The sequence below is a fragment of the Mastacembelus armatus genome, chromosome 5 (assembly GCF_900324485.2).
Source record: "Mastacembelus armatus chromosome 5, fMasArm1.2, whole genome shotgun sequence".
Classification (NCBI taxonomy): domain Eukaryota; kingdom Metazoa; phylum Chordata; class Actinopteri; order Synbranchiformes; family Mastacembelidae; genus Mastacembelus; species Mastacembelus armatus.
The window spans coordinates 27425975-27448951 of record NC_046637.1 but is presented as its reverse complement, the minus strand read 5'-3'; the positions used below and the strand labels follow the sequence as shown (position 1 = coordinate 27448951).

General features: G+C 41.3%; 2 protein-coding genes across 6 annotated transcripts; one reads left to right on the top strand and one right to left on the bottom strand.

Moving 5' to 3' along the window:
• Positions 1 to 448: 448 nt before the first annotated feature.
• On the bottom strand, positions 449 to 7626 carry LOC113130279 (ras-related protein rab7-like). Of its 3 annotated transcripts, none has more exons than XM_026306761.2 (6): positions 7296 to 7626; positions 3570 to 3632; positions 2886 to 3012; positions 2535 to 2753; positions 1957 to 2085; positions 449 to 1810 (listed from the first exon to the last, which is right to left on the bottom strand). In XM_026306761.2, exons 2-6 carry the CDS (start codon positions 3620 to 3622, stop codon positions 1715 to 1717), a joined length of 624 nt encoding a protein of 207 aa, XP_026162546.1. In that variant the 5' UTR covers positions 3623 to 3632; positions 7296 to 7626; the 3' UTR covers positions 449 to 1714. The 3 variants fall into 3 exon arrangements, with proteins under 3 accessions (XP_026162546.1, XP_026162545.1, XP_026162547.1); XM_026306760.2 differs by having other exon boundaries at positions 7292 to 7625; XM_026306762.2 differs by having other exon boundaries at positions 7551 to 7599.
• LOC113130277 (fibroleukin) lies at positions 6025 to 13117 on the top strand. 3 transcript variants are annotated; one of them, XM_026306759.2, is made up of 6 exons: positions 6025 to 6067; positions 11067 to 11259; positions 11603 to 11680; positions 11764 to 11876; positions 12013 to 12275; positions 12569 to 13117. In XM_026306759.2, the coding sequence occupies exons 1-6, from the start codon at positions 6065 to 6067 to the stop codon at positions 12909 to 12911; spliced, it is 993 nt and encodes a 330-aa protein (XP_026162544.1). In that variant the 5' UTR covers positions 6025 to 6064; the 3' UTR covers positions 12912 to 13117. The 3 variants fall into 3 exon arrangements, with proteins under 3 accessions (XP_026162544.1, XP_026162542.1, XP_026162543.1); XM_026306757.1 differs by lacking the exon at positions 6025 to 6067 and adding an exon at positions 9868 to 10479; XM_026306758.2 differs by lacking the exon at positions 6025 to 6067 and adding an exon at positions 10589 to 10834.
• Positions 13118 to 22977: the final 9860 nt, after the last annotated feature.

Genomic DNA, 22977 nt, shown 5'->3' with positions numbered 1-22977 from the left:
ACCCTACCAGGGGTTGTCAGCCCCTGACAACATAGCTCCTAGCATCATTTTGGACACTCAAACTACCAAAATCTATCTTCACCCAGCCCGTCAGACTATCAGACTTTGGAGTCCTGAAAACCACTCCACAACACAGAAAATATAGAAAGAGTAGACAATAGTGAGCTCGCTGAGGTTACCAAATTTAGTCATAATGATGGGAATGTCCTACCAGCAGATTTAAGGATCATGGCATCTGTACACACCAAAAAAAAAAAAAACACCTGGGGAGTGGTCACACCACCCAAAGTGACATAACCTTTATAGACGTGCATTTAGCTTGTTTTACCAAACACTCAGCTCATCCAAAAACACACACACACTCACACACACACACACACACACACACTCATCACACAGCTCCCATCTCTCAAGTCAGAAAACAGATATTGAGACATATAATGCTACCTTTGATATACTCAAGAATTTTATTATTTGACGTCCCAATTCTTTTTGACAACATCATTGGCATCGCAGTATTTTTTTTTTCCATAAGGAGAAGGAGTAATACCTGGGCAAAAGAGAGAACATCCACTTCAGTTTAGTCCATTAGCCTTTAACCTTTGTCGTCTATACGCCATAATACACGATCCGTTAAAAATATTAAGTACTTAGCCAACCTGAGCTACAAGCAGATAGAGAACAGCAATAACAAAGACATGACAGAAGACAAGTGTATGCTGTGTTGGTGACATATTGTAATTCCATAGCATTGAAAGAGGTCTTATGAAGTACATAACACATACAGCAGTAATAGTAGCAGTACAAGTAATGTTACATAAAAGGCAAATATTAATATTTCAAGGAATTACCCCATGATTTACACTGTGACTGCATTGCCAGCTTTTACTTAATGTAACTGCAGTGAGAGGCCGTAACACACGACCTTGAGGGAAAAAGGCAATACAATCATCAAAGTGTTTAAGAAATTCTCAGGGGGTATTTGACAACAAGTGATAAGGTACAGGTGGAAGCTTCCCAGAAGGCATGTGGTAGCAGACATTGACCAAAATCAGTCATCCCTCTTACATTTAAAGGCAGAAACATAAAAAGAAAGTGCCAAGAAAAAACAAATATGTGTTTCGGATAGGCTTGAGAAATAACAGCCAATTAATATATATATATATATATCTATATATAGTTCAACTATTACTTGATAGGCAACTGAAAGCAAACAAAACAGAAAACGAGACTAGAATACTTGGGATGCTGACGTTAGCCAACCACTGTCTCACGTTACAGAGCATCAGCCAGTCCATGAAGAGCTCCCAGTTTCACTCTTTGAACATGGCTCTACTTTGCTCCCACAGTGAGAGAGTCAGGTGCCAGTCAGACAAAAAGGTGGGTACGTCTGGAGATCACTCACTATCAAGTCAAGGACTTTCAGAAGGGGTGTCATTCTTCTCGTGTATGATCTTTGAGCACGGGATGTGTCAGTGTTTTGTTTTTTCTTTTTAACAAGAGTACGCTAGTGTATTAATTTGTGTACTAGGTGGGGGGAAGGGTACATCCCATGTGCAGCGTACTCCATGAGGGGCTGTGTTGATGGAATGGACAGTGGCATAAAGGAGGAAGACCAGTAGGGAAGTCTCTTCCCTGGGTGGGAGGTGTAAGTGACGTAACTGGTGACAGGGTGTTTCAGAAAGCCAAGAGAGAAGATGGTCCAAGTTGTCCTTTAGCAGCTGCAGCTATCAGCTGAAGTTTTAGCTCTGTCATTCCTGTCCAGTTTTATGGGCTCTGGGAATTCATTGTACAACTCCACCTCTGTCTCCTGTGAGGCATCAAAACACAGAAAACAATCAGTGTAGGGAACCAGGGAGATTTGACTTAATTCAAGTACCATTTTTCTCCATTAAAATATGCCAGGAACAAAGCTGTCCACTGTTTATTTTTTCATTCCCAGCAACGGCAGCTCACCTGTTTCAGGGCATTACGTGCAATTGTCTGGAATGCCTGTTCTACGTTTATGGCTTCTTTGGCGCTGGTCTCAAAGTAGGGGATGTTGTTCTTACTCTGACACCAAGCCTGAGCCCTTTTGGTGGTTACCTGTGTGTGGAGGAAGGAATTAATCAGTAAACTGAGTTTAAATGTGTAACAATATTTCCAATGAAAACTACCTTGACAAAAGAAGAAAAAAACATATGGCAAGGACAGCAATATTTCTTTGTTGTTCTATGAAAGCATCCTCTTGATTTGTTGGCCTCTGGTCAGATCAAACAACTTATTTGTAATATTTTCAAGCCATAATCAGAGGACAAGCAACAAACATTCACCCACTAGAACAGGTGACCATGAAATATCAGCCTTTTGTTTTTTACTGTCAAACTAACTCTGCCCAGTCGAAGAGCTGCCTGTTTGAAGTGCAGGTGAGCTGGCATGCACACCTGCACTGGTTTCCCATGAAGGTGATGTCAAATTAAGTCTTTGAGGGCTACACTTTGTAATACAGGATGGGTGATGATTTACATGTCACTCTATCACACTCTCGCACCAACCTGTCTATTCTCCAAGTCAATCTTGTTGCCTAGCACCACAAATGGGAAGTTCTCAGGATCTCGTGGACTGGCCTGGATCAGAAACTCATCCCTCCAGCTGTCAAGTGTCTTGAAGGTATTGGGTGCAGTCACATCGAACACCAGCACACAGCAGTCTGCTCCGCGATAGAAAGCAACACCCAAAGACTGGAACCGCTCCTGTCCAGCTGTGTCCCAGATCTAGATACACAGAAGAGGGAAAAAATAATGCACAACTGTGACGCCCTGGTAAGGATCTACCATTCTGACTGAACTGTTTTAATTACTTAGTTTCATCCTCTCTCATAAGACGTGAGCCTTTCTGTGCCATACCTGCATTGTGACGAGCCGGTCGTCCACCATCACCTCCTTGGTCAGGAAGTCTGCTCCTATTGTAGCTTTGTATTGGTTACTAAACTTCTTGTTCACATACTGGTTCATTAGGGAGGTCTTTCCAACTCTGAGGGGAAGAAGACATAGACAAATGGCAGGTCAAAAACTCTGACACCCAATTTAGGAAACGACCAACAACAAAAAAAAAACAAAAACAAAAAAAAAAAAACACACTAACATCACTAGGAAATTACTAATTAATTATCCAACCAGCTCAAATATCCATCATAATGTTTTAAAAAGTGCTTAAAACAGTCTTTGTATAATTGATTGCAACAATTATTTTTCACTGACAACCCAGTGCAGTAATAGGGCACCAAAAATAATGACTGATTAACTCTTACTAGGTCTGCAGATGAGAAGCAGACATGAGAAGTATAGTTTTATTTGTAAAGAGCACACTCCTTCCCCTGCCTGGAGACAGCTTATGGCACAGTAATAACTCCTGCCAAAAGAAGAAGTAGCTCTAATACAAACTGAGTGAAAAGTCATTTAAGCTCAGAACAACAACAATAACTTGGCAACTGAGCTTTTAACCCGCCCAACTATTTTTAGAAGAGAACTGATTAATGTTTGGCTATACTGTGTTGTAGGGTCTGACGTAAAATATACCATGTGACTCACCCAGAATCTCCCAGGATGATGACTTTCAACAGCACTTTCTTCCTGGAAGTCATTTTCACACAGCTGCAAAAAGACACACAGCAAAAACTTGAAAAACTGAATCAAATGAGGTGTTCACTAGTGCCCTCCTAATTGTTTATTCATTGGAAGTCAAATCTGTTTCTATGTAGAGTTTCAAGTGCCTGGGCCAAACAGGTTTGAATAGTATCCATTCCAGTCATGTGCTTTCTAAGCTGCTGGTCAAATCACGAGGAACACATGATTCTTTCTCTCTCAGTCACCACAGGAAGTTACCTTGTAGAGGACTGACTCTACAGGGCTCTTTACTCCAAACCAAGTGACACATCAGTGTAATTTGTGAATGCTCCAACTAAGTTACGAGTAGTCATTTCCTCCAAATGACTAATAAGTGAGAAAATCATGTAGTGTCCCATAATGCAGAAGGGGAATACTTCATTTAACCACATTTCCTCAAAAGTGAGGAAGTTGGCAGAGCAATTTTAAAAAAAATGTCCAGTAAGGCGCAATGAGATGGATTGCACCTTTCTTCGATGTCAACAGCAACTGTTCCCCAGGAATCATATACCACATTAGGTTGGAGAGTGAGATATTAATGCTGCAGTAAAGCAAATGATTCCCTGAGGAACAATGTGAACAATGAAACATGATGGAGACTCATCATTAATCCCTCCTACGACTATTCATGCTGCCTTCTATATATCTGCAGAATCCTTCCTGCATTACCCAGAATCCATCATGGAAGACAAAACATATAATGCCTTCACTTTAAATGGAGGAAACTCATATTGCAAAACGAACTGTCGGACAGTAAAATAAACAAAAAATGTTTAGTTCCAGTGTTGAAGGGTTTTCAGTAAATCTTATCCATGAACAAATATACTAAACAGACTAAAATAAACCTTGCTTGCATAAGAGGCTGCTTTATCTTTTTTCAAACATTTATCTTACCTGCCAAGTAAACACTTGAGCACATTGCTATTGACAAGAAAAAAAAGACTTGCATGCTGTCAGTGAGAATGGCTGCAGTCTGATGGGAATCTGTAGACTCCTACGCTGAGTTTCCTGCATACACTTAAGATGCTATGAACTCTGACTTGGGGAAAGTGCTTACATGGGTTTGTAACCAGGCCTGCAACCAAATATTACTTCTGGATTCTTTTTTAAAATTTGGGTTTACTGTCACATAGAACAAAGAAACACAAATAATCAAAATAGTAAAAAAAAAAAAAAAAAAAAAGTTATCTCAATGAACAAATTCAATGCAACTCTAGCATTCATATGTGTAGACAGATGATTTGTGAGTGTGATCATACAACTTGCTAACCAGCATATCTTAAATCACCAATTCTGTGATCAGCTTAAGTGAAAACAAAAGATTATTTTTCTCCTTTTGGGGGAGCTGGAGGACACTAACCTGTCTGTCAACAGCTTGATATGAAACATAACCACTTTGCCTCACTATGAAAGTTAACATAGCCGACATCATGCACAAAGCATCAAAAGCATTTAAGATATTCCAGTCCACTAACCCAAACAGGTTTTTGTGTGATGTGGTTATATGACATAAATACTCAGTTTTCCAGGAACAAGGGTTGAAACCCACAACACTAGCTGAATGTATACATGAAATCATGAGCCAGTATTATCAGGCTATAGTATAATATTATTAGATCCACAAAAAGCAAAGCACAAAAGGAGTTTACAGTTTCATTCAGGAGCTGGAAAGTACACTTTCATTATTTCTGAGTAGAATGAGCATCGCACTCCAGTGACTAAGATACTGTGAAGCACAGATTAGCTGACAGGAGCACAAACAGCAGCACATCACTGATGTCTGGGCATGCTCAGACCACAGTCATATGATTTCAGAAGTCACTCGCCTCAGATCTTTATCCTTTGACAAACAGCAGCTTGATAGACAGATTCCAAAAAGCAGATTATGTTCGCTGACAGGAGGTTCAGTCTAAAAGTCACTCGCCAAATTGACAACTATTAACTGGCAGATTTCACAGAATGTACCCTGACACAGTTAAAGAAAAAACTGATAGCATCTGCAAGTTAATGAAGAGCAGCAATGGTATGGAAATTCAGCAACAGCATTTACTGCATTGTTTTTTTTGTTATTTAGAATGTGAATCCATGCGTTTTGCCTGTGAATGCTTACTGTTACTCTGTATTAAGAGCAGTCAATGCCTCATGGGACGTTTGGTTTGCAACAGCTCATATAATTGTGCAAAAGGTTATTACACCATTTTGCATGAGAGCATTAAAAAGCTGAGTTTTCAGTAGAACTGTCTAGGCTACAGACAGTAATGCACGTTGCACTTGCTCCAAGAAACAGTAGAACTGATCAATCTAACTAATAATCGACTCATTAATTTCGTCTCTGCCTATAAAACACTGAGACAAGCAGCAGAGATTTGCAGATGATCAGTGATATGGATTTTATACACCAAACCAACAGATAGATCTGGATGGTGAGTTCAAATGATTCCCAATGCTCAATCCATATTCACAGGTCAATCAGGTAGGCCATTTTGTTGATTCCTGATTAACTAGTTGTCATGTGATAAGCAGCTGCTCCAGTTGCCAAAAGACAGAAAAAAGTAAAGTGATAACCTTTAAAATAACAAAAAAAAACCCTGAAATGTTAACTACATTTGTCCTATAAAATCATGCTGTATAATAAAAGACAAATGTTTGGACAAAATCAGTCACTGCCACATGAGCCTACACACTAATCTAGACAATCATAAACATTGACACACTCATATACAGGGGAGCAAACTGAAAATGTATGTGACAGGTTTGAGTGAAAACATATTTCAGGCATGTTAACCATGACAAGTGCTGAACAACATATTCAAAGAATCACCCAATTCATGGCAAACAGTGGGATACAAGTAAAGCCCAAACTAGAGCTGATTCAAAACTACCTGGTAGGTACTTAAAACTCAAGCATCCAGTACTGGATGAATAGTTGCTACCAACCACAGCAAGTCACCACTAAAGACTAAATCACAGAGGACGAACGTATCTCAGTTTTCCTACGCTGAACGCAGTGTAAGAACTGTGATTTTTAAGAAGGAGCAGCAAAGGGAAAGGCAAACAGTTTGATGACAGCCTCAAACAATATTTGTACTTGAACACAGGACTTTTATGTTTGGTTTGCTACTGACTTCAAGTCACAGACCATCTCAGGTTGTTGGCACAGGCATTAGGCGTTGTTGCCATGTCCTGTCTCAAAATGAAGTACACGTGAACGAGCGGCCAAACTGAACGACGTGTACCTGCGTGACCCGTGAGTCACAACCGAAACGAAAACCTCGGAGAGAAAAGCAAACGTCTGACGGCAGCCACAAAAATATGTTGGCAGAACAGACATGCTACCAAAGTTACCCAACCATGAGAAACGTGCGGTTATCAGGCGAAGGACTGAGTGTAGACTGCCCCCCTTCTCTGTTTGCCCATTAGAAAATGAGGCGTTTCACTGGAGAAGCCTCTCCAACATCACACTGAGCAAAGAGGACACATTTTTACGATGCTTTGTTCCCCAGCTTCTCCTTTTCCTCGTTAGCCAACCCAGACGAGCCACAGGCCTGCACCACCATTACCGGTCACAGCGTCAGCAGGACCTGGGCCCGTGACGAGCGACCAAATATCACACATGTGGACAGACTGCTGCCGGCTCACACACTTACTTACAACACAGCAAAGCGGAGACTTGTCGGCTGACGAGCTGTTATTGTCCGGGGCAGCTAGCGTTAGCGGCTAACCAGGCGCTACGTTAGCTAGTTAGCTAACTCGTTAATTCAGCAACGCCTCGTTTCGGTTCTTCGGGGAAAATGAGCAGCTCCTTCGTGTGGACGGTCCCGAAAAAAAACGCGTGGTAAAGTGGCGAGGAAGGTTAACTACGACTGGTTACTAAAGTTCGATGTGGCACTTTGCTTTAAGGATTACCTGCCAGTGAGCTAACTATCTACTGCCCACAGCTTCTGCCTTCCCCTTTCACTTCCTCCTCCAAAACGACGCCAACGTTCTACGTCACACGCGGCTAACCAGTAACCCCGCCCACCGAGGACGTCTTTGAAACGCCTGCAGTTTCTGCAGCAATATTATTATTTATTTAAGGTTATTTATTTATCTCTTTATTCATACTAATACTAATAGTCTTGGTCCTCAACTATTGAACACAGGGACGTGCAACTGTCTCTCAGTTTGTAATCAATGAAACAGATAAAGAAAAAATATTGATTACAGATTTAAAATACTGTGCAAAAGGTTCAGACACTGAAAGAGAGGGTGATTTCACAGATACTGTCATAAATCATTTTTCATTTATCAACTAACTTTATAAAAAGGGCCATAAACACAAATAATAAATACAACCAGCACTAGTTCTCCTCCTAGTTGTTTCTCCTGGTTTTTGTCTCTGAAGATAGTTCTTTATGACTGGCTGCAGAGGGGGCCTCTCTAACGGTGTTGTTTCATAGATAAGAATCAAAATCTTTTAACAACCTTTTGAACAGCACTGAATATAATGTTCTTATAATTAGCATGAGTATAGAGGTTCACTTGTGGTGGTTTCCTGCACACATGGGCGTTAAAAGGTTACTGTAGTTCTATGGTAGTTCCAATGATTAAAATACAGGTATCAAATTCAAAAGTATGCTGACTTTTAATCATTAATATTAAGTATAGCTCCACAGGATCAAGATTTGTACATGGACAACAAAACAGACGGTTTAACTGATGATTTGGCTGTGTCAAGGAGATTTTTCAGAATCAACCTGTTACCAGTGTCATGATGGAGCCTGTTGTTTAATACCTGTTTAATGTCCCTTACTCTTGGGATGTCCCAATCAATATCACAAATGGTTGATATCTTCATTTGCATTCTCTTAATCTGTCAAATAAGTGAAATTAGGACCTATTTTCCTGGGTACTACAACATGATTTTGCAAAACATAGCGGGCACTGGTCTTAAGACCAGAGAGATTGTAGAGATTAAGGGACTTTCAAACTCCTGACACCAGAGAGCATCACACACTTAGCAACTTCATATTAGTAGCACACACACAACATGATGTCCAAAAATACATTTTAGAAATGTATTGTAGTGACTCACTGAGAAAAGGAATAGTTGTGTTGATCTACCACTAGAGGACAGTGTCAGCTTATATTAAATAGATGTCACAAATGAACTGGTGGTCCTAGACATTACTCTACATTCATTTGATACTGAGGGATGTGGTGCCGACGTTATGCTGAGAAAGTGTGAGGGTCAAAGATAGGTGAGTGATGCTTTAAAAAGACTGTATGTCAACAAAGTGCTGCTGAAACAAATTGGGAATGCAGGCCAGACTCTGCCCAGTAGAAAAAAGGAAGGGTGGAGGTCATGGTGGCTGAAGATGACCATGAATAAATACAAACTCCAACAAATTTGAAATTGTCACTGGGGTCGTTGAGAACTTAATTAGGTGATAATTAAATAGTAGGTGAAATTAGGAAATTAGGTGAAAGAGAAAATGAACAATTCCGTTTCTTGTCTTTAAAAGAAATCATCTAAACTTACCATTTTTAAGGAACAATGAAGATGCCAATAAAGGAAAAATATTTTCATATTGTGAGGTTATTTCTTCCTACTGATCCTAACAGTGAGCTCAGCTTCATTTAGTTCTGTTGGCTGTTCGTGTGTACAGTAAGTGTGTCCACATGTGTTTATCCTCCTCATTACTGGGAGTGTGCCTCTGCAGAGTCCCAGTGACTGGGATGACTCTGGTGCTTTTAGAGGAATTCCTGTCTTCTCACACCTATTGAATGTTGAATCTTTATTGCCTCTTTGGAACTCAGTTTGCAAACAAACACTGCAGTACAAAAGAACATGAGTGAGAAGGTGGTACACTGGAGCAAAGGAGACACATATCTGCTGCATTTTCATATCTGCCATCACTGTCAGGTATAGACCTAAGGGTGCAAGATGTTCAGCCTTTGTTCCAAATGGGAACAGAGAAGAATAAATTGTGATCAATGTAAAACACTCTTAACTTACAGGCAGACAAAGCCTTCACAATAGAAAAAAGGTTGTGTTAATCTGTGCACATGTATTCAAGACACACTGGGATCTCATGTCTTGGATATATTTTTGTAAACATGCATCTCCGTGTGTGGCTGTGTGGGAGTCTGAGAGAATGAGATGAGTTAAAGAGATGGACAGATTGTGTGTGTGTGTGTGTGTGTGTGTGTGTGTGTGTGTGTGTGTGTGTGCGTGTGTGCGTGTGTGTGTGTCAGGGGGTGGGAGCATTTGTCAGAGCAACCTCACTAACAGAGAGAGAGAGCAAGAGAAAGAGGAGGACGAGAAAGTGAGGTGAACTGGGGGAAGAAGGAAACAAGAAGGGGATGAAGCAGCACATGGGACAGACAATAAGACAACAGAAAGCTCTAAACAAAAAAAAGGACAGCTCAGTGAATACGTTCCACCTAGAGGCTCTTACAGAGATTTAAAGAAAAGTGAAAGTTTGCAGAGCATCTTTAAAGGGATTTACATCGCACAGCTTGAAAGCAGAAGGCTGGACCACTGCTCAAGAATTTTCAACAAAGCTAGAATAAAATTGCATCTCTGCAGTTTCCCATGATTACTTTTGGTTCTCTCAGTGTGCTTTCTCTGTTGGCACTGTATGTGGGAGTACTACTGTCCTCAGATGCTTCCCTGGCCTGCACACACCCTGCCTGCAGGGACAATCTGGTGGCTGCACCAGGACTGGGTACTGGGGCCTGTGGGGGTCAAACTGGGACAACAGCCTGCAGGAAGGGGGTTTCTCTTCCAGCCATCTCAGACACTCCTCGGAGAGTGGAGCACAGACATGAGTTCCCCCAGGTTCAGGCTATGGTAAGTAACAAATCATCAAATATTATTCCAACAGAAGTCAGATAATATATTATTATAACAGTTATCATTTTCAGTCATTTAAAAAAAAGATAGTTCAGAAATTCTGAGTGACAGGTCGAAGCAGAGTCAACCCTCGCCAACAAAACTGAGCAGCGTACTATCGGGCACACACCACCAGGCTGTTTCTCACGGGACAGTCGACACACTAAACTTGGCACAACATAGCAGCCATGGCGTAAAGACAGTCAGCAATCAAAGGAGGGATAAAATTAGGTCTGCTTCGCATCATATGGTTGTGTTGAGCTCATGCAGCAACAGGTGTATGAGAGACATGATCACAAGAGCTGACGCAAGTGTAAGAGATGGCCTTCCAAACTAAATAACGTATGATGATGCACATGCTTTGTTTCTTTAACTTAAAAACATCTTTCAGGCAACTGATTTTAAATGTTTATGTATGTAACGAAGAATTTCACTGAAATATAAAGGTGATCTGTTTCATGGTGAGTTTTGTTTGATGATGGGTTAATGATTTATTGTGGTAGACAAGCTCTTATTAAAAAGTAACTGGGCATTTGTCTTTGCAGACACGAGGCGTCAAAGAACGTCTAGTTCAGCTGCAGCACTGCATGCGCTCTCTCCAGGAGGGGGGCTCCTGGACTCACGAGGGCCAGGACACCAACTCTCTAGGGGCCATCCTGGCACTAATGGCAGCTGTGCTGACAGAGTGTGACCTCCACTGTCACAGCCAGGCCCTTGGGGTGATGGCCAAACGACTGGGTGAGTAGTACACATTTATATCCCCCCCCACTACAACACACACACACACACACAAGTGCCAGCATAGTCACTCCCCCACACATAGCAAACAAAACCTCAATGAGGCCTGCTAAGTGTCGGTCATAGGTGAGTGCATAGGAATTTATCTGCAAGAAGGAGGATGAGAAAAAGTCTGTGTACATGCACACACTAAGGTCTCCCAATGTGAAGAAGCTTTGAAGAGTTATCATACTGGAAACTGGAACCCCACTGTGCAGTAAATAAAGACAGAGCTTCTATTTTCAGACCGTGACACCACCGTGATGTGTTTCACTGATAACCTAATCTTTCTCTGGGTTGACAGAGAGTGCAGCTGTGGGAAGAGAGGGGGAAAAAGACCTGCTGCTTTTCCTGAAGAGCATCACACAATACCCACCCACAGGTGAGGCTGTTGAGAGTGATCGCATGATACGATTGTTGCTGATTAAGAAGCAAAATAAAAAATGTACTGTGTGTGGTTCTCAGTCGCCCCCTTGGAGAGGTTACATCCTCAGGATTGTGCTGAGATTTACAGGCTTGGGATTAAAGAGAATGGAATCTACACCATTCATCCTGACCTGGGCAGGCCGGCACTGGAGGTATGTCAGATTCACCACATCCATAAAATGCAGAAACACACCCTCACCCTACTCTTCTTCTCTGAGAGATGTGTATGCTATCTGTGTATCGGTACATCTATCTCTTTATAATATCAAAGTCTTTGTCCCGGCTCAGGCTAAATGTGACATGGAGACGGCGGGTGGTGGGTGGACGGTGATCCAGACTCGGCAGGATGGTTCACTGGACTTCAACAGGACATGGCTGGAATACCGGGAGGGCTTCGGCAGTCCGCAGGGAGAGCATTGGCTAGGGAACGCGGTACTGTACTCCCTCACCTCCACTGGCCAACACCAACTCAGAATTGAGCTGGAGGACTGGTACCATCAGAGACGCCATGCCACCTACAACAACTTCAAAGTAGCTTCAGAGGCACAGAGGTGAAAAGACACTGCACCAACACAAACTTAATGGATGGGTGGAACCTCTAAGATCTAAAAAGGCCCTAAATACACATTTTGTCTCTAAAATACTGAAGACTAAAGAAGAAGCTGATGCTCAAAAAAAAAAAAAATCTACTAATCTGTTTTATCAGGACATTTTCCAGCAATCATAGCAGCAATGGGTCATTGTGTGTCTCTACCTGTTTCCCCAGTACAAACATATAGACTTGGAAGTGACAGCCACGTCTTTATCATATGTCATGTTATATGTTATTTCTCTCTTGTTCCAGGTATCGTCTGACAGCACGGGAGTACTCTGGTGATGCGGGCAATGCCTTGAGCTACAGCAAACGCTACAACCACGATGGCAGATCCTTCAGCACTGCTGACCGTGACAATGACCGCTACGCGGCTGGGAACTGTGGTCACTACTACGGTGCAGGCTGGTGGTTTGATGCCTGCCTGGCAGCAAACCTGAATGGACGGTATTACCGAGGCCGCTACACCGGCTTGACCAACGGTATCTACTGGGGGACGTGGTACATCCTGACAGACGGACGGACTGGAGAACGCTACTCTTTCAAGACGGTGGAAATGAAGACAAGGCCCAAGAGCTTTGTGGGGACATCCTGAAGATAATGATGATAATTTCCAACGGAAAACTTGCTGCACAGTAACCTACTGTAATAATCATGGTAATCACAGGTGAGAAACAGTTGTTAGAAGTTACTGTTTGGACATCACTCTAATTAGAGCAGCTCTAATGTCACTTATGTCACTTGGCAGCTAATTGATTTTAAGAAAAAAAATTAATGTTCATTAATATTTACTAGCAGACTGCATCCAAACTCTATATTACATTATGTGTTTGTTATTGTGGGGTTTCTAAACATTTATACTGTGACTCCTCCATAACAGCGAATCAAAGAAACACATATTAAAAACGTTACTTGTAGAAGTGATCGACGTAATAAACGTCCAGAATATTTACTATATGTTAAATAGTCTTCTGTGATAACTCAATTAATCGCTTGAATGCCGGTTGAGGCGCGTATCTACACACAATCAGTGTTTACACCTAAAGGTGCCAGCACACCCAAATAAAGATGAAATCTAACCCAGACTGTTCATTGTTTGGGTTAACCCCAGCTGTTCATGTGATCCTACATAAATGCAACCCAGGAAATGTGTCACTACCTGCCAAACCTCTGTGCCCCACTAAAGTGTTTTAGGTCGGATAATGTCACGAGGGAAAATGTATAACTTGCTAAATATAACAGGAGACAATGTCCCTCCATGGGGAAGCATCAACATTTGGGTGATACACAGTTCAAACTTCATCATTGTGTCATTTTTGCAACAAAAGTCTTATAGAGTTTTAAAAAAAAAAAAAAGCCTGATTCCGTCTGCCCACAAGCCTCCATCTTCCGGCTCCAGCTGCATTAATATAGAGCCAAACCCAAAGCTCATGGTTTGACAGTAAACAGACAGAAGCCCAGTTCTGGAGAAGTCATTTTTCTCACCTCACTTTGCTCATATTTTCCCAGGAGCAAAGCTGACATACTGAAGCTGACTGTTAGGAGGTTTATGCTGTCGTCGTACTCCAAAACCACCTTCTCCCTCACTACTATTAAATTAAACCTACACACAGACAGGAACACACACACACACACCCAACCTCACCTGCTTTTTCGAGTTGGCGTCAGGCAGGCGGCTCCCTCTCTGGCTGTGTTTCACACAGGCTTTTCTGGGAGTTTAGTGTTGGTGTATGAAAGCTGAGTTTGGCTGTGCATGATGCTTGTCTGTGTGTGTGTCTGTGTGTGTGTGTGGAAGTAGTGAGTGAGAGTGTGTGTGTAAATGGCTGCACCTATTTTAGCAGTGCTCACAATGAGCTGTCAGTCTTTTCAAATAGTAGACTGTCTAATATTAACTAGTGAGGGGGCTCAGCAAGCTCTGATCTACACACACACACAAAGACACTGTGGGCACACTCCTGACCAGCCACGGTATTTCACATACACCACTTATACACACACACACACACACACACACACACACACCATGCCTGTATTCATGTACGCACACAGAGGAGACTCGATGTTTCTCTCAGCAGACAGGGAGGTGCATGATGTGCTTGACTTCATTAAAACAAGTGGACATTAAAAATAATGAAGACCGTTTGATCCTGCCGCCTTAATTATTATTATGCACCTAGAAACTCAATTCTCCCTTTTCTCTGTCTCATCCACATTCAGCAGACAGTTAACCATAAGTATTTCAGATCAGTCACCCATATAAACCATTATACAGCCATATGAGCTTCCTCTTTGTGTGTGTTCTGTTGTATGACTAGAGAAAACACACAAGGTTGTAAAGGGAGCGACTCCATGTTCTGCCCCCTGGTGGACACTGGTCGTACTGGAGAGACTGGAAAAAAAGCTTTATTTGAGTTGATACCTGTTCAAAATCTGCACTGCTTTAATCTGGACCCTGGCAGAGGACTCGTTGGTCTAAACACAGTTTCTGTCTTTGAGAGACTCTTTGAAATACGCCGGATAAGGAACTTCATTAATGCAGCCAAATACTGAAAGAAGGATTTCAGTTCATGTTATCAGTAACTAAAAAAGAAATCCCTACTAACCTCTTCCTGCCATTTTCTGTTTATCTTCACTTTTCTTCATTATTCTCCCATGATCTTATTATTGTTTAAATGCTTTAATCCTAATTTGCCCTCCTTTTCTATTTTGTGTACTCAAAGCCATAGTTACGTTAAATGTCAATCAGCCCTCCTGTCCTGTCCTCTTCTGTCCTCTCCTCCTCTCTGCATCCATCAGTCTTGTTTGACAAGGGAGGAACAGAGGCCCAGGGTTGTGTCACCACAGTATCCTGGCACAGTGTCTGGAGTGGGGTGATAGTGGTGGTGCTGCAGGGTGTGAGGGGTACCGGCAGGCTCTGCTGGCCCAGGGCCGGAAGCCCAACCTGGGCAGCGGTTAGCCAGCACATCCCTCTGAGGAACACTGCTCTCCGCTGAAGGAAGTTCCTCTGTGACCTGTGTCATTTATTTCTGAGTCACACAAAACATAGATTGAAAACAGAAGCCGGTCTCATCTTTGTATTACTCTGTTGGCTCTTATTTAACATAGCAGCAAACCTTTACAACCAGACACTGAAGACGTCTTGTCTGGGATTATCAGTTTGATCCAAAGGTTCATTTGAAAAAATCCTGATTGTCAGAGAAACATAAAAGACAATATAGACAAAAATCAGACATCTACAATCAGACACTGTTATAACTTTTGTTTTAGATCCTTAGTCACGTCATCTGTTGTGATTTCCATCAATCAATCCCTCCATTATTACTGATAATCAAATTTACTCTTCATATGGAAATCAATCTCACTCTATCTATCTAATATCATGCGTGCAGATAGAGTAAAACTTCAGCAGACAGTTTACAATTTCACTTTAGTACAGCTTTGGTTCTGGTTTTCTCTCTAATCCAGCTGAATTTCCAATGTGACCTATATAAACCAAATGCAGGTCAAAAATAGGCAAATATTAGACAAGTATTTCATACAGGGCAAGACTTTGTCCAGCTTTACAATTCTGCCGTTCAAAACCCAGCAGCTGTCATTCATAACGCAATCTGAAGACAAAATACACTTTAAATGGTTGACAGCAGGTGGCAATGTTGCTCAGCAAGGAGAAAATCTGGCAAATCATTGTCCCTCTGACTTTGAGAGTTTCACATGAGAAACTGCACCTCAGTCGAAAACAGAGGCACACACACACACACACACACACACACAGTGTATAGAAATCACAGAACAATGGATATTGTGCTCTGTATGAAAACAGACTATCAGAGACAATAACTGCGCCAAACTGTGTTTATGTGAAAACTGCAGGGTGTGAATGTAAATGTCATACATGTATATATTTTAGCTATATGTTTTAGTACAATCTGATTTCTTTCAGTGATTTGGATCAGCACAGAATGTGACATAGCTTTGACACAGAAAACAAATGATCAACGCTCAAACCAAAACCATTCACATCAGATTGCAGTGCATGTTTTCCAACACTAGGGGCATCATATTTAACAGGCTGGAGGTCAAAGGACAGAACTTTTTTTGGGGGGATGTGCAATCTGCGTTTATGACATTTGAGCACAGTCTTGATGTGGGATGATAGGAAAATAAACCTTACGCTCAGCAGCAGTAGAAAGTGATCTGGTGGTGTGACAGCATGACAAAGGTGGGAGGAGGTGATAAGGTGAGGTGGCTTGCAGTGGAAGAAAATGTTCATTCTTTAATCTGGTCTCATGGTGATAAGTGTAGATGACAAGTGAGATGTCAAGAGCGAACAGTAGAGGCAGGCTCAGGGGGAGGAAGCAGGAGCGGGTGAGGTTTGAAAGGTGTGTGAGTATAACAGGCCGTTAGAGGCTCCCCCTCCCTGACCACAGGGCCACTGACAGACAGTATGTGCCTGATTCTAATACTGGTCCTGCAGAAAAACCAGAGCAAAGCAGCGTTCCGTTTGAAACCGGAATTCACCAGAACAAGTGTATCCTGATGTGGTGAGGAGCTGGGGTGAGGAGGGAGGGGAGAAGAGGGAGGACACAGAGGGTGCCATGTGGCGGGCCTCACTGCATCTCTTATTTCTAAATCTGCACAAGAAAGTGGAGGTGGGAGAGGTTGACTGGGAGGGGGAGGAGGCACTAGAAGCTGTGCTGTGTGTGTCATTTTGTACAATTTTAATGAAGTAAAATGTAATTAACACCCAGCATGCATCACTGTTTGTTGTTTGTTGGATGCTGATGTGTTCATTTTCTCCACGTGGTTATAAGAACCCAGGCAGTAACAAAGGCAGCACTTTGATATGAGGCTGAACTCAGTAAAGTGAAGTAATCAGGCTATAGTTCTACAGTGTGAGCCCACAGCCAGGACTGTGAATCACAGCAGACCAGTGTCAAAGTGCAGGTGACGCCATCTTCCAGCGTCCAGATTGAACTACTGTAAGATAAGAGGTTTTTGAACCACTGTGCAAAACTTTTCAGCGGAGCAAATAAGCCCCAAATTAGTGTTGGTAGTAGCTTTATACACTTCCTGTTGGAAAACCTCTTCATCTGTTTTGCCTTTCAATGAAAATGTAACCAACTATAAATCCAAAGTATATTTTTACATGTTGTAAATTCAGCAGATCTCACCTATATTTTGTATTTATACCAATTCTGCTCTATGCAATCACACAGTTCTTCTGGTATAACATGAGGACTCTACTTATTATATCTGAAATATTGTTAAATGCTGCTATGAGCGTTATTTTTAAATCATGAAAAGATCACATGACCACATGTCTGCAAACAGAGTTCCCAAAACCCAGTTTTGCTCAGCTACACCGAGCTTTGTAGTTTGTACAGTCTTGCCTCCCTCTCTTTTTTTAACTTTACTGTTTTGGTCAAGGCAGGCAGATGTTTTTGAAAAAGCTCTAAAACAGCAGATACAAAGTGGTGACCTTAGCCCCTAATGAGACAGATATTTCTCTGGTGGAGATGAAAAACACAGCTAAAGGAAGATTTACCAAATGAGTTTAAAAGTTGATAACAGAGTATGTCAGTGTTGTGTTCGGACTGTGGGGGGAAACCAGAGTACCTGGAGAAAACCCACGCAAGCACAGGGAGAACATGCAGACTCCACACAGAAAAGCCCCTGATGGGTTTCAAACCAGGAACCTTCTTGATGTGAGGCAACAGTGCTAACCACTAACCCCACCGTGCTGCCCATATTTGTCTCCATAAACAGGAATTAAACCTTCATGCCTGCCACAATATCTGGTGACAATGCTTCGTATCAGCTTCCCTCTGTAGCTCAGGTTCGTATCACAGTCTCTGGTGGTTCCATTATAATCCACCAAACTGTCACTATGATATGAAGGAAAAAAGAAAACAGTGAGAGGAAATGTGATGAGATTGAAAATGCTGATTGGGCAGAATCTACTTCTCAAATCAAAGGATTATCTAATCTGATAATACCTACTGACATGAAAGGAAACCACCAGCAGGTCAGAAGCAGCTCATCATAATCCATGCGACAATTAATTTACATACAATTATGAAACATGGTGAGAGGAGTGTTTACTCGCCTACCTATCTACGTGTCATTTTTAAAACATGATCTTTTTTTTATTTCATATAGATTTACAATATTCATCCGTCCTGGGGTTTTACCCAGGGCTTCCTGTAGATTTAAACTTGTACAGTCCTTCCCTCTAATATTTTTTCACGAGAACAGAAATCTCTCCGACCTGACGATGCTCCCTAAGCCTTAAACTGTAGGTCCGAGAAGTGTGTTGATAAACGAGATGGAAAAGTCCACACTTGTACTGTCCAGAGTGACTGTTCTTCAGCGGATTCACAATAGATCAATTACAGAAATTAAGAAAGATAATAACACAAATAATCATCTAAAGTGATTAGTAAGAAAAACGACCGATGCCTCCTGTTTGAGTTGGCTTTAGAAAACAAAAAGCTGGAGGCTGCAGACAGCTGGGAGATAGTGGAGATGACCTCCTGTAACCTGTGAGGAACTCTGACGATGTGTGTGTGTGTGTGTGTGTGTGTGTGTGTGTGTGTGTGTGTGTGTGTGTGTGTGTGTGTGTGTGTGCTGAGGAAAAACTGGAGTACAGTAAAGCGGCCTGAAAGTCAGCTGTGTTTCTCTTCTCTGTCTTGCACCTGCAGAGAGTTGTGGTGGCGTGTCAGACAGTGACACACACACACACACACACACACGCACACACACACACACACACACACACGTTTTGAGTGTGTGCAAGAGAGAGAGAGTTTATGGCAACACAGATGAACAGAGAAAAAAAGAGGGTGAAGAGGTGGATCAGTCCTTGTTTATTTGCCGTGTGTGTGTGTGTGTGTGTGTGTGTGTGTGTGCGTCTATGATAGGTATGTAGCTCTGCAGAATCAGCTTAAGCAAAGCAGCACATATTTCCTCAGGAGCAGAGTCAGGGGATTTATTACCTTCACAGTCACTGAGGATCAGCCAGAATGAGCAGAGACATGTGCACAGCAACATGAACCACAGCGTGAATCACACCTGTGGTAACTTGTGCACAGAAACTCATCCTTCACGTAATTTAAAGCACAGAGATGTGCTCATAGTGAAACCTCTTCACCACTTTGGACCAGACTGAGATCCTGTACCTGAACAACAACTGCATGGATTATTTACACGCATTCAAGAACCTTTATCCTCCAAACTTTGACAATCCACTTATTTTCCCAACTAGCTCACCTATGAAGTTGACATTTTTCTTTTTTCAGCCAAATATCTTAACAACCAGGAAATATGATGGATGGCCGTGTTTCTTTTCACACCTTCGTGACCTTTCAAATATCTCAACAGCTACTGTGATTTTCATACTACAAACAGAAATAATACATGATACATTTAAAAACCATATTGCCTGAATGGGAAAATTGTAAGAACAAATGTGGCTTGTGGTTAAGGACCTAAAACACTTGTATGATTAGAAAGAAGTGTCCACTTCAACACTGCAAACACTTTGGCAGCCTCAACATTTTAAACCTAATTTATCCAGACAAGCTTTGCTTAAAGTCACAGAATTGAAATCCGAAATTTGAGCCATGAGCCAATACATGATAAACAAAGCACAACATGTTGTTGCATCCAACGTGAGATGATCATCTTGTAAATAAATATTACAAAATTAATGCAAACTCATGTTTATCCAAACGTTTAGTCTTTTCATGTCACACTGTGAATAAAAATGCACAAACTGTTAAAATGGATGTGACTAAATCACATAGTTTTTCATCAATAACTGCATGCACAGACCTTATTTGCACTGCTACACACACTTGAACACTTGCTGACCAGTACACACAGACACACACTCCCACAGGAACTGGGCTGACGTCAAGACCAAATAAAGGCACGCTGTCTGAAACCGATGAACACTCACAGAGGTGAAGGTGTTTTGAATTCTACAACTCCCTGGGCAGCTGCAGTGAAGGAGAGTTCGACTGACATCTTGTTAGTGACAAGGTGTTGTGAACTTTAATTTCCTGCTGCTTTCTGTGCAGGAAGTGAAGCGGTGAACCTTTGACCTCTAATGACTTATAAAGATTCTTCTCAAGACTACACACGTTGAAATAAGAGCTCAAGTGTTGTGAAACCAGGGCAGTACTTTGTGAAAGAACATATTGATTTTTAATAACGTCACCGTTCACAGTGTGGAGAGTTTTGTTCATTCCACAGTGTGTTTTATTTTTCCCTAAAGTGTTATCTCATTTGGCGATTGTGGTGGAAATCTTCCATATATACAACCGGTGACTATGGGCACCATGATGTTTTTCATATTCATCATATTCTGCATGAAAGCAGCTGCATAATGTTTATTCCCTCGGTGATTAGGAAACAGAAAAACACAAAGGAAAGACTGAGCTCATGTGAAATTGCTGGGTTATTTTTATAACAGGAAGTCTTGTGATTGGAAGGCTAATTCACTTTTGAGGTTTTAAGTGAAAGACTTTGGGAAACATGAAGTGAGGATCCAGCTGCACGTTCAGTATGAGAGCATGAGGATAAAGACACTTACTCCTCTCCTCTAGGTGTCGCTGTCCGCCTGCTTATTCCAGCAGGCGGTACAGTTTGTACAGCCTGGTGTCTTATACCATTAGGAGTCTTCCTAAATGACCTATAGCAAAGAGCTTCATTCATTCCCTACACCAACAGATAACCCCACTATGTCAGATCAATATATACACTGATTGGACAATATAAGATAAAATTACATTGGATAAAAAAGTATAAATTTAATAAAATATAAATTAAGCTAAAAGAAAGTGAATTAAATCAATTTAAAATAGTTTTAACTCTAAAAAATAGAATTAATTGAATAAATATTTTAAAAAGTAAAAAAATAATTACATTTAAAATGTAACTGGTGATGGACTGGGGACCTGTCCAGGGTGGACCCCTGCCTTTCACCCAGAGAGAGCTGGGATAGGCTCCAGCAGGTCCCTGGGACCCTGGTTAGGACTAAGGGGGTCTAGATGATGGATGGATTTATGTTATAATATTAAAATAAATTAATTGAGGTAGAATTAAAAGTAATTTTAATTAAAGTTTTAAGTTTTATTAAAAATAACTAAATGATAAATCAGATTCCTCATCAATAACATTCAATAATATATATATATATTTATATATAACATTTAAAAAAAAACAATTCATTAGAAAACATTTGATTCTCTGTTCATTATCGTATTTTCCCCAAACACTGACATGATGAGACACATCGGCTGCAGCTGAGACATGGGGCCTACATTTAGTGCTGAAACGCTTTGTGAATCACCGTCAGACCACAAACTGAGGTCTGTTTCTCAGCCAGGAGCCATTTCCCTCAGAATATAAAATCTTTGGATGTGTGCAGCAACACAAAGGGGCTACCAGCATCGTACCTGCACCGCAAAGATGAGGTCTAAGCTTTATATTTGTCCCTAAAGTCAAGACAGAGCGAGTAAACAATGTGAAGGAGCCATGACTTTAAGATGGATAATGAGAGTGTAAGAGAAAACTACAATTATACTACAGGAATAGTAGCTTATAGACTTATGGGAGATAAAGCCAAAGAAAATCACTGTTCACCACAAACGCAGATGAACTCCTTCTGAGAGTATAAAAGAAAAAGAAATCAGGGAGGTTTGTTGTCTGCTATGGGAGGTTTGCATCTCTCAGTGCGTGTCAGCAAAGGTCATCACACAGGTTTAATGTGAAAAAATGGAAAATGCTCTGTCACTGTAGGAGGAAGGAGGAAGGAGGAGGAGGAGGAGGAGGCTGGCTTGACTTTATGTTTTGACCTTTTCGGGAAGGAGAACTAATCCTTGAATATAATAGACTGTAAGATATGGAAAATGACTGCGCTGTTATCTCTGTTACCCTGGAGACCATCAGCAGCACCCAGAGCTGCTGCAGCTGCCAAGTTATTAAGCATTCAGTTTGTATATATTGGAAAAATACCTTTTCTGCTGCAACTGGTCAGTCCCCATGCACACAGCCAGACACAATGCTTTAACAATATGCTCCCTTATTCCTCAGAACTATAAAGGACAACAATCCTATTATTTATTTCTTTTTAATCCTTGTATGAGGCGTGAAATTACAGCTTATGCGCTGGAAAAAGTGATTTTTATCAACAGTATATTCAGCTTTTTCAAAGGGGTTTTTGCTTCGCAATTTTTGGATCTAAGCTCAAAGCCAGAAATTAGAAATAAAACGTTTTCCTTTAGCATTTTAGCTCATTGGAGTTAGGATTATAAATTATTGAAACCGTTAGAATAACTTAATTATCGAGCTCATAATGAGACCAAATCATCTTCACTGTTTTTACTATACAAAGGTGAACCGTGATTGCAACCAAACACCCAAATAAGGCGCAGCAGGTTTTAAACCACGGTAATAAATAAAATCAGTCCCACGCTCCTGGCCTATGGCTTTAAGAATCAAGTAAATCTAACAAGGCCTGTTTGTAAGCAGACCGTTCATACCCGTGGCTTAATACCGCCACTGCTCGCATTTGCTATTTGCAGAATTTCCAACACATGAAAACATTATTCAAATATATTTTTCTCCCTGGTTGGAAGCGGCTGCGTCTGTTTAAC

What these genes read in the sequence shown, in the direction of transcription:
- LOC113130279 (XM_026306761.2), bottom strand. Translation starts at nt 3,622, where the DNA reads ATGACTTCCAGGAAGAAAGTGCTGTTGAAAGTCATCATCCTGGGAGAT. An exon ending in ATCATCCTGGGAGATTCTGG is followed by an intron (nt 3,013 to 3,569) that starts GTGAGTCACATG and finishes TCTTCCCCTCAG; the next exon opens with AGTTGGAAAGACCTCCCTAA. An exon ending in TTGACTTGGAGAATAGACAG is followed by an intron (nt 2,086 to 2,534) that starts GTTGGTGCGAGA and finishes CTCCACACACAG; the next exon opens with GTAACCACCAAAAGGGCTCA.
- LOC113130277 (XM_026306757.1), top strand. Translation starts at nt 10,222, where the DNA reads ATGATTACTTTTGGTTCTCTCAGTGTGCTTTCTCTGTTGGCACTGTAT. An exon ending in TCCCCCAGGTTCAGGCTATG is followed by an intron (nt 10,480 to 11,066) that starts GTAAGTAACAAA and finishes TTGTCTTTGCAG; the next exon opens with ACACGAGGCGTCAAAGAACG. An exon ending in GGTGATGGCCAAACGACTGG is followed by an intron (nt 11,260 to 11,602) that starts GTGAGTAGTACA and finishes CTGGGTTGACAG; the next exon opens with AGAGTGCAGCTGTGGGAAGA.